The sequence below is a fragment of the Limulus polyphemus genome, unplaced genomic scaffold (assembly GCF_000517525.1).
Source record: "Limulus polyphemus unplaced genomic scaffold, Limulus_polyphemus-2.1.2 Scaffold1213, whole genome shotgun sequence".
In the NCBI taxonomy this organism is placed as follows: domain Eukaryota; kingdom Metazoa; phylum Arthropoda; class Merostomata; order Xiphosura; family Limulidae; genus Limulus; species Limulus polyphemus.
Genome location: NW_013666823.1, coordinates 210,876 through 221,819, shown reverse-complemented (window position 1 = coordinate 221,819; position 10,944 = coordinate 210,876). Strand labels below are relative to the sequence as shown.

At 36.0% G+C, this 10,944-nt stretch overlaps 1 protein-coding gene across 5 annotated transcripts in view; it reads left to right on the top strand.

The window, feature by feature from the left end:
* LOC106462627 (MAP kinase-activating death domain protein-like) overlaps positions 1–10,944 on the top strand; it is a 100,087-nt gene that overhangs the window by 21,240 nt on the left and 67,903 nt on the right. For all 5 annotated transcript variants that reach the window (XM_022389948.1, XM_022389946.1, XM_022389947.1 and 2 more), the window contains exon 2: positions 3,150–3,975. In XM_022389948.1, coding sequence (XP_022245656.1) covers positions 3,317–3,975 — 659 coding nt within the window. In that variant the 5' untranslated portion in view covers positions 3,150–3,316. The remainder of the gene's footprint in view (positions 1–3,149; positions 3,976–10,944) is intronic.

The window sequence follows — 10,944 nt, the reverse complement described above, 5'->3', positions numbered from 1 at the left end:
AGTTCTTGAACCGTGGCGTGACACTAGTCATGTGACTTCGCTGACGCAACAGTACGTATATACAGAAGATTGAATGCGTTATGAAACTATTTTGGTTATGTAAATCATTAAGTTATGTGAAAGTCACAGAGATATAAAGTCGCGGTGAAATGACATCTATAAGAACTAAATTTTGACATTGTTTGGTGTTATGTAGATAATGTGATTCTAGCAAAACTGGTCACTTTTCGGATGCAAAACATTCTTACACTCAGGTCATGAAGGTGTTTCCAAACTTCCTGGACCAAATAATATTTTCCCAATGGCTTCGAAAGAGATTAAGAATTGGATATTTGAGTCACTTGCTACAAATATTTAAAAAGTCCTTGGATAAATGGGCAAGTGCCAGAAGATTGGAAGATGGCTTATGTTACTCCTCTTTATCAAAGGAGGTTGTTTGTTTGTTTTGAATTTCGCGCAAAGCTACACGAGGGCTATCTGCGCTAGCCTTCCCTAATTTACCAGTATAAGACTAGAGGGACGGCAGCTAGTCATTACCACCCACCGCCAACTCTTGGGCTACTCTTTTAACAATGAATAGTAGGATTAATCATCACTTTATAACGCCCCCACGGCTGAAAGGGGCGAGCATGTTTGGTGTGACAGGGATTCGAACCCGCAGATTGCGAGTCGAGCGACCTAACCACCTGACCATGCCGGGCCCAAAGGAGATGGAAAAAAAATAATAGTAGTTATAATACCTGTTAGCCTAACATCAGCAGTGGGAAAAGTTTTTGAAAGTTATAATTGATGTTTTTCAAAATAACACAGGCCTGCGATGGTTTTACTGTCTTGAAATTTGTACATGTTCTACAGTAATTCCTGTACGCTGAATCCGAAAATGATTCCATTTTTCTCCGTCACGTACAAATTTTTCAGAAAACGTCATAACGCAATACATAAAAGAAAGGCCACAACACGTAGTTTTGAGACTAAAAGACGTAGATTTCACAAAAAAATCATGATGAATGAGAATGCATATTCGTTTGACATCAATGTTCTTCCTTTTTCTTCTGTTTGTTTGTATTTTTGTTAACAAACATAATAATAAAAAATGTTCATTGTGGTAAACGAAATAATAATTTGATCTAAGTAATTTTTTCTTCCTGGTTTGTAAAAAATCCTTAGGTGCTAGAAAAAAAGGAATATTATTTTCGAAATCTGGGTAGCTGAAATATGGAAAATCCGTTATTAAAACCAAAACAACTTTTATAAAATTTAAATTCTCAGGCCTGTGTAATTTAACAAAGTTTAAAATGTTGTTGAATAATCAGCATGATTTCAGTAGGAGAAAATCTTTCAAGAGGTTACTGCTTATGTAGATGAGGTGTGTTATATCTTGATTTTTAGAAAACATTTGACAGGATGCCACTCACAAAAGATTTGTTTAAAAAATGATCTCCGTAGGTAGGGGAATAAGTTGGCTCACTGGATAAAAAAATGGCTAGTTCAAAATAAATTTCAACAGCTCTTAAAATGCTATGGGCTAAAATATGTACATTTATAAAATTTAGATTTGAGGCTTGTTGCTTATTGAAGCCATCTAGATGAAAACAAGAATCATAGCAGTCCAAGTTTTTACATAACTTGGAGGTATTATTGGTTATTTACGTTGTAACTTATGTGCTATGCAAAAAATAGGTTATGGGCTTTTGAGACATTTTTTGGGGTTTTATAGGCAAATGATTTGATTATAGGTTTCTATAATGATTAGCTAAGTAATGGAAGCTTTCACTCAGGTTGTCTCATAAATTAACAAAAAAATTAAATTGGTTTTCAATGGCATTTGTTTGCAAGTTCTGAGAACTTGCTTTAATCAAAGAATTATATTAATTATTAATTAGTTACTTTATGTATTAATATAGTATTACCAATTTTAATACATAAACAGTTGCCTTTAGGGGTATATGTTGGTTGAGATATTTACTGTACTGTATGAGAACATATTTATTCCATATCTATTGAATTGAAAATGTGTACAAGAATGATAATGATGGAACTGGCTAGTCGGTCATAAATTGTCAGTTTTTGTTCTTACACTTCTCTACAAATCACAATATTCTCAAGTTGTTAAGTTCACATTAATGTTTTTTACAAGTTATGTCACTAAATTCTGATGCAATTTTTATTGTGATTAGAAAAAACATTGACCAGTTAACATTCTGATTTCCATTTATATTAACTTGAAAAATCATATGCATTTGTTCAAAACATTTTTTGGCAGACTTTCTTATTTGTTTATTTTGCTCTTCTGGAACATTTCCATAATACTTGCCTTCATCTTTCCAATAGTTGTATGATCATCTTGGACTTTTTATATCATTCTCAATATTAAATTTTTATTCATGTGGAGTGTTGGATTCTCTACAATGTGGTTAGAAAGACTTGTGAACTTTACTTCTCACTGCATTGCCTCATTATAATGTAATTTCAGTCATAACTTAGGTTTGAAATGCAATATTTAAATTTGGTAAGTTTTTGTTTTGAATGGAAGATGTAAATTTGTTTCTTACAGGTTTAGTCTTTAGAATGTTTGGTTCTCATTTGAAATTTTATAGGATTTTCCTTTACATTTTTGTTTATCGTAATCTTCAGTTTGATTTCACATCAAATTAAGACAATTGACACAATAGTTATTATGGTTTAAATACATGTTTAATTGTTAAAACATTTCTATTTTGAGAATAAATTAAATTGATCTTTTTTTAGACTAGGTGAGGAAAGGTTTCTTTTATTGTGTATTCTGTGAAAAGAAGTTAAAAACAGATTAACAGCTATGTTTAGCAACAAAAATGTAAATTTTGTAATTATGTTTGTAGTAATAATTATAAATGACCAGACAATGTATGCTATGTGTCGCTAGTGTAATAAATAAATTATCTTAGGATTGTTTAACTGTTAGTGTAATCCTATGGCTTTCAATTGAAAAGTTTTTTTTAGGTTTTGGTTTTGGCTTATAGAATTATATAAGAATTATAGTGTATTTTATTAATTACAATATATGAGTAAATTCATTATTTATATAGTCATGTTATACATGTGATGTGTCTAAAAGATATCTAACTTTTTTGTTAGAAATTAATAGTTTTATTACTTTTTCACTTTTTTAGAAAGAATTTATGAACACAGGATGAAAACATTACCAATATGGGCTAAAGTAATCAAAACTTTTGGCATTGTGATATCATCAGGAAGTTTTAAAAGACCCTTGATATTCAGATAATTAACAATGTGAAATTAGGCTCATCATAAGTATATAATTATAGTGTATCAAAATATGTCTGATGCACTGACAAAGTATTTTTGTCCACGTTTGTTGGACTATGTAGTAATTATTGGTGCTCGTAAGATTAATCCTACACAAAGTGTGCAATCACCAGAGTTAGTTCGATGTTATCCTCGTGAATATCACCAAGATTTTCCTTTACCTCGAGATATGGTATTTTTTTGCCAGCCTGAAGGGTGTGTCAGTGTTGGACCAAAGAAAATTAGCCTACGAGAATCAAATTCTTTTGTTTTTGCTTTAACTGAAAAGGATACCAGTAAAATTCGCTATGGTATATGTGTTAATTTTTTTAGACGAATAGAAAGAGAACAACCTGTAGAAAAGCTTTACCAGAAAGAAACACAGCGGAGTTTTGGAACTGAGCAAGATTTTTCATCATATCAGGATGGAGGCTCAGACTCAGCTTTTAGTGATCAAGCATCAGGGACTACTACAAATCTTAATGATTCTGATATGGAACAACAGAATTTTTATCGACAGAGTCAGAGGAAGAAACGATTGAGAACTCACTCACTCACATCATTATGTATAATAAGTCATCATCCATTCTTCTCTACTTTTCGTGAATGTTTATTTGTGTTAAAGAGGCTAATTGATTCTGCTAATGATCATCTTGGTTTTGGACAAGGAGGATTGTATCAATCACAAAGGTAATAATTTTTTTAACATTTGTAATTCTGTTTCTTACATTGTTGTTTTTTTAGTTGGTACAGTAGTACATAAAAGTCCTGTTACATGTATATCTATTATGCATAGTAATATCATTTAGTCCTTAAAGACTGTCCTTGCACATTCTCCCTTAGGAAATGTTCTTAAACTCTTAAATGCTGGCCTCCACCCCTGCTGATGGCAGGTTGGCAGTTGATTCCATAAGTCAATCACCCTGTTAGAAAACTAAAGCTGTCTTAACTAGAGCCTAGCTTGTCTTTTCTATGCCTTAAATTATGTTCTTAGAATACATCACAAAGAAATCAGAAGCATTTATCTTATCAATTTCCAGGATGATCTTGTAAACTTCTATAAGATTACCTCTTACCCATCTTTTATCAAGAGAAAATAAGCTAAAAGATCTTAACTTGTCCCTGTAGGATAATTCTTCCATCCCTGGAATCATTCTAGTAGCTGTCCTCTAAACCCTTTCCAGTAAGTTAATATTCTTTCCTAAGTTAGAACATCAGAATTATGCACACTATTCCAAGTGAAGCTAAACTAGTGATAGAGAGATAATTGGTAAGTGACATATTTATAGAATAGTGTTGTTTTTAATATGCAGTGTTGTCTTATGACAAGTAGTAAGTCCATGTTCACAAAATATTGTCGAATATGAATATATTAGGCTTTACAAAATTATCCACACACATGTGAAAAGCAAATAGATCTAGTTGTACATTGTAGGAATTCCAAAGAGTAATGAGAATAAATATACAATGCATTTCTACTTTTTTTTCATATTTCAGTATGGTATTATTCTGAATTTATAATTTATTCTGTATATGAACACGTTTAACATGTGGTCAAGAAAGTCGTTAAATTGATGTTATTCTAGCTGTCTTTGTTCCTTGTCATTCTTTAGAAGTCGCACCTTTTCTGCCCATGGAGTCACAGCTGTAATGTTGTATGAATGTAGACAGCAATGTCCTTTAATGGTATTTCAGGTGGTATCTGGTGGAATTGCCAGTCATATGGGTAACACTAGTTGCTCTAGGTGAATCTGATGTTGTTTTCAACATAAGCAATGTTGAGTTTAAACAGTCTGGTAGGGGAATTTGGCTCAGATCAGTTGAATGTAACTAATCTAGTGGAAGTGACTGCCCCATGCCTATAAGGTAAGTATACGCACTATGTTTGTGATAATGTATTGTTTACCTGTACTTTACATTGCATCTAGTCTCTCTCTTTCACAAACTCAGTTACTTAGAGGTTGAGTACTGCTTCATAATAAATATCTTTGAGAACCTTCTGTTATTAAGTGAACTTATCCCATTGCTCTAAGATTAACTCAGTTTTACCTGAATATATCACAGAATGGATAGGAAAGAGGAAATTTTGGTGCAGTGACCAATAGATATTTTATTGTGGAGTTAACTATTTTCTGCTGACGTCTTTATTGCCCTTCATTCTTACTTTACAGTGATATAATTTAAAAAGGCTTGATATCTATGAAATGGCATTTTCCACAACTGGAAAAAACTTACAAGCAAGAGGAACATTTGGTCACTGAAGGGACGGAAGAACAGACGACTGAGGATTGTTGCAGTGGTGGAGTCTGGTGAGTCTGAGACCAAGTGCAATAATCTATATAGGATTCCCAGACCTTTGCCATTCAGAATAATCCAAACCCAATTCTAGTTGAAGCCACCAAAGAACATCAAGAAGAGACTGGAGATACCATTGTTGGACATCTGCCAACAGATGAGACTGTGGGCACAAAATGTGAACTACGTGAACCATGGAACATTGATGAGCCTATCTGATGACAAGTCATTGTTCTGCAGCTCTGAACTAGGGATTGACCACTTGGACAAAAGTCCAAGTCAGAGAGTGTCTAGGATGCTGTGCCATGATCATGATTCCTCAAGAATGATGCAAAGCAGATCACTCCCTAATATTCATGGGTACAGTAAAAGACGACTTAGACCATTTCCAGGATCATTGCAAGCAGGTACCTTCTTGGAACAGCTGGTCTCCAGGCAAGCTGTGCAACACCTTGTCTTTAGTTTAGATGACCTAGCCCTAGACTCTTTATCAAACACTTGAGCATGGAGCAACTGTGGGATTAAAAGATAGTCATTACTGAGTTATACCAGAGGTTGGACCCAATGGAAAATAGCCATCCATCAGACTGGGTCAAGTTTCAGAAGAGGGGTACACTGAAAAACCTGATCATTTATGCAGATGATATTCTTACTTGTATGGAGGCAGTTTCTGTGACAGTGTGTATGAAGATAGAAAGACTGCTCTAACAAGGCACCCATGTATTGCAAGGTTCGAGCAAAGTGAAGGGTCAACCAACCCTACACTTGGGCCTCTCATAGTTTGCAGGCTGCAACTTATGCTACAGAGGCCTCTACCTGAAAGAGAGGAGCAAAGCTCTTGCTTTGCCTGTGAAGCATTAGTATACTGACCATGCCTTACAGAGCAATAAGGTAATCAAGGTTATTGGTATTGACTGATGACTCAGAAAGCAGTGAATACTACTGCTACAGCTCCAGAAAACTAGTGAAGCACAAGCCAGGCCTAGCCTCTGACTTGGAATGTGCAATGAATAACTTGCACCAAAACGTGTGATGGTCAGCCCAGAAAATAGTGGGCTGGGTAGGTTTTGGTATGTGCCTATTGGAGTAGAAGGGCAAGAGATGAAGTTTCTGGTTAATATATAATATAATCAGGGATTTCAAGCAAATCCCACTACCTGGATCAGTAGACACAAACTTCGTTTTGGTGAAGGGGTATAAACTAAATGTGAATGTATAAGTTATGTCTGACTTTGTAAAGGATTAAGGTAGTTGTGCCCAATCTTGGATCTGTCATTGGTATCCTTGGGATGGATGTACTGCAGAACTTATTGGTATAACTGAGTGATTAACTTGATTAATTGATAATGTTTATTAGTGTTACAAAAAAATAATCCACTAATTGAAATTAAGTGTTTTCATTTATTATTGTTATTATTTCAACTATCAAAATAATTGAAATATTGGCATTATAATTTCTTTATATTACTTTTGATTAATTCAAGGTTGTTAAGTCAAATAATTAATGTCACTACTCTTGAAAATAACCAAGTAATTGAAATTAGTATTTCCAGTGTTGCTATTTTCACCTATTCATCTTATCCAAGACTTGTGATAATAATCATTTAGTTGAATGTATTAATGAGCCCAATGATTAATCTATTATCAAATTCGACTAATCACCCAGCTTTAATTATCTGTTAATTTTCATTGTGCAACTAGTGATCTGATGTTCCTTGGAAGAGTTATCTGATTCTGGCCAGATAAAAACCAGGAACAGTGGGTTGCAAGTGTTTATGTGGAAGAGGAAGTCACAGTACACATATGGTGTTCTGTGATTTACTGTGGATAAAGTCTAGTGTGTTGGTACCATGTAACATAGTTGTATTGTAGAACCCCATGCTTTTTCTTGTCCAGAAAGAAGCATTAGCTCAAGTGGTTATCTGTCTTGGGGGTGGGGGGGGTGGGGGTGGAGTCCTGGTGTTGTTCTGCAATTATGGATGATTGGTTATTTAGCTGCATGCTGAAATGGTGATTAGCACAGAAAGCAATGGGAAGTAACCAATGCTAGTGTTGTATCCATTACACCATATCCAAAAACAAATACACAATTACCAATACCTGTGATGTTACTATTTCAGGATTGTGCAGACAGTCTAAACTCAGTGCAGTAGCAGCAACTCAGTGACTTACTGGCAGAATATTCTGATTATTTGTGGAACTGAAGGAGATTGGGTTATGTAACATTCACATAGCAACATATAGATACATGAGGTTCATATCTGATTCAACAACCACCATGCAGTAGTCCTGGGAGCACTAGGAATGTAGTCATTGTTGAAGAACAGCAGATGTTAAAGAATGTTATAATACATCCTACAGAGTGTGGTTGCTTGTCTTTAGTAGTGGTTAATTTAATGGAATAAAAAACAGTACCAAGATTTGTGTTGATTTTAGGCTGGTCAGGATGATAACTCATGTTGGCAATTTCCCATTACTGCAAACAGTGAGTCAATACATTAGATCTAACATTTGGATACTGTCAAACAAAACTGATGGAAGAGAGGAGATATAGATCAAAGACTTCTTTCAGCATGAGAAATGGTTGTATAAGTTTTGTTCCTTGACATTCAGCCTGTGTAGTGCACCCCAATTTTTAGAGGTTAATAGAGATTAAACTGAAGAGGTCTCAAGGGGAGAAGTTTTTTATCTATGTCAAAAACATTTTAGTGTTTGGTTGCACATTTGAGTTTGTAGCTGTGTCACTGAAAAGGGTATTCCAGTTGTGAAAAAAGGCAGGCTTGAAACTAAATTAATACCTCAAAAATTTACATTCATGTTCAAAGTGGAATTTTTCATTCATATTGTGGGTAGAAAAGGAATTTTCATGGATTATGCTTAAATAGCAGTGATGTGAGATTGGCCTCAACCTGTGACCTTATCAAAAGTCTACAGTTTCTTTGAAGATTGCCTCATCATTAGTAGCTTTTACTAAAGCAGAGATCTACTTCTGATGGAGTTAGGATGCAAGTCTTATTGAATAGACAGACGTATTTTCGCTTGTGGTTTGATTCACTTATCCACAAGTTTTTACTTTCTTAATTTTTCTACTTTAATTACTGTTCTTTACTGTTTTCTTTCTTTAATGGAGAGTTATGAATAATTTTATATATCTTCTCTCTTCTTTCACGTCCGTGAGGTATGCACTCACAGTTTCAAGTGGTCACAACTACATCAGCTGCAACGTAATTATGCACCACATCCAAAGGGTTGGAACCACGATTCTCGGCCAGTGAAGTGACGATTTTGGTCCAATGGGAATTGACCAGTTTCATACAACAAACTGATGATTATCCTCTCATGGCTTTTAGTGATCAGGAAGTTTCCTGAATATGCCTATCAGCTTTCAGCCTCGTGTCCTTTGGTGGATTTGATTATTCAGGTATGTTATGTTCTGTCCTTATCTCCCATTTCGTATGTTCCACCCCTGTTTTTCTCTGGGTCTAGCCTTTGGGTCATTATTTTAGTCTTTCCTCCTTCTCTGTATATTGGGATTCATGTGAGTCGTTTATGGGAGCATTTGTTTTTAGGGGTCGGTATGTCTTGACCCCTACATACTGTAGATGATCATGCTTTTAACTATCATCGTTTCATCTTCACTATTTGGACTCAAAGCATTGGTGTCACTTCTCCCTTAGTGGTGGCCCGGGATGGCCAGGTGGTTAAGGCACTTGACTCGCAATCTGTGGGTTGTGGGTTCATATCCCCGTCACACTAATATGCTTGCCATTTTAGACGTGGGGGCGTTATAATGTGGTGGTCAATCTCACTATTCATTTGTAAAAGAGTAGCCCAAGAGTTTAGGTGGGTGGTGATGACAAGCTGCCTTCCCTCTAGTCTTACACTGTTAAATTAGGGATGCTCATGTAGCTTAGCACGAAATTCATAACAAACCAAATAAACCTTCCTTTCTCCTTCACTTCTCGTTTTTTTGCTCATCTGATTCATTCCAGGTCCTTCATTTCGACATTTCTACGGATTTTTGCCTCCTCACAAGACGATTCAGTCCTGCATCATTGGTTTTCTCAAAGACACTATCATGGTGTGTTGGTTTATCAAAGTGAAGCAGTTTTTCTCACACCCACACAATTTTTCTCGTTCGTCTCTAGGTATTTTTCCACTCCCTCCTCCATTGGTCCCTACATGCTCCACTTTAGTTGTGAGCTATGAAATGTCTCATATGCAGCTTCACGTCCTCTTTTTCTCCTACAGTATGAGAGGTTCTCTCTCTCTTTTGGGGACATTGGCTTCTCTCAAAGCCCCATTCCTCTTGGTCATGCCCTCATGAGTTAGTGTCAGTGGGTTCTGATAGACCAATAGATCCTTGTTTGGGACCACTTATATGCCCCTCTTACTCTTCTCTCTCCCTTACAGACCAGCTTCAATTGGTGGTTGGATCAGAACAATACTACCATGGGTGTTCCTCTTCCTTCTCTTCATTCAGAATGTCACCTTTTTTGGGTGCTTCCCTTTCCAGTTGTGGAGTGTATCTCTACATTCAGGTGTTTTGAGATGATGGTCTTTTTCTGAATCCTCTCTCTGTATCAATTTTGGAACTTCTTGCTGTTAGTCAGGCTTTCCTCACTTCCTGCAGGATTCTAGGGCCAATTGATGATGGTTTACTCCAATGTTTCTATGGTAGTCTAGTACATCACTGGGCAAGAGGCAATTGGTCAACAGACTTCTGTTTTCACACATTGGATCTTCTGTGATAGGCCCATTGCTGTCACAGATCTGGTTATCCCAACAGGATTTCACTGTGGTTTGGTCTTTGGATCTATCCATTTTTCGAGTTTTGTGTGCTGTATGGGGTGTCCCATATTTGTACCTTTTTCCACTCTTCTCAATACACCACTTCCCCGATTTTGATCTCCTGTTCTTCATCCTCTGACGGGAGCACTCAGTGCTCTCAGTCTGGATTGGTCAGGTGCTATCTGCCACTTTTTCCTGTTGCTAGTCTTATCCATGTTGTTTAATTTTTTCATTTTCTTATCCTCCCTGCTCTGCTTCCATTCTGGATTAGCACAACTATGTGGTCCTCCACGTTTCCCCCTTCCTCCATTGGACCTTTTGTTTTTGTGTTCTTTAAAGTATCTTTCCTTGCAGTCCCTGTTTCTGCTGTTATTGGTGTGCAAACATTGTTCTGATGTGTTCTCGTTGGGTGTTTGCCACATTTTTTTGTTTCTATGCTATCCTGTTTCTTGAACATTTCTTTATGGCCAATACTTTAGCTGCTTAAGAGGGTAGTTCTTCCTTCCTTTTTCCCTTACCTCCTTATCCCACCTTTATGACCATTTCGATCCTGCCCATCTCCTTTGCCCAGTT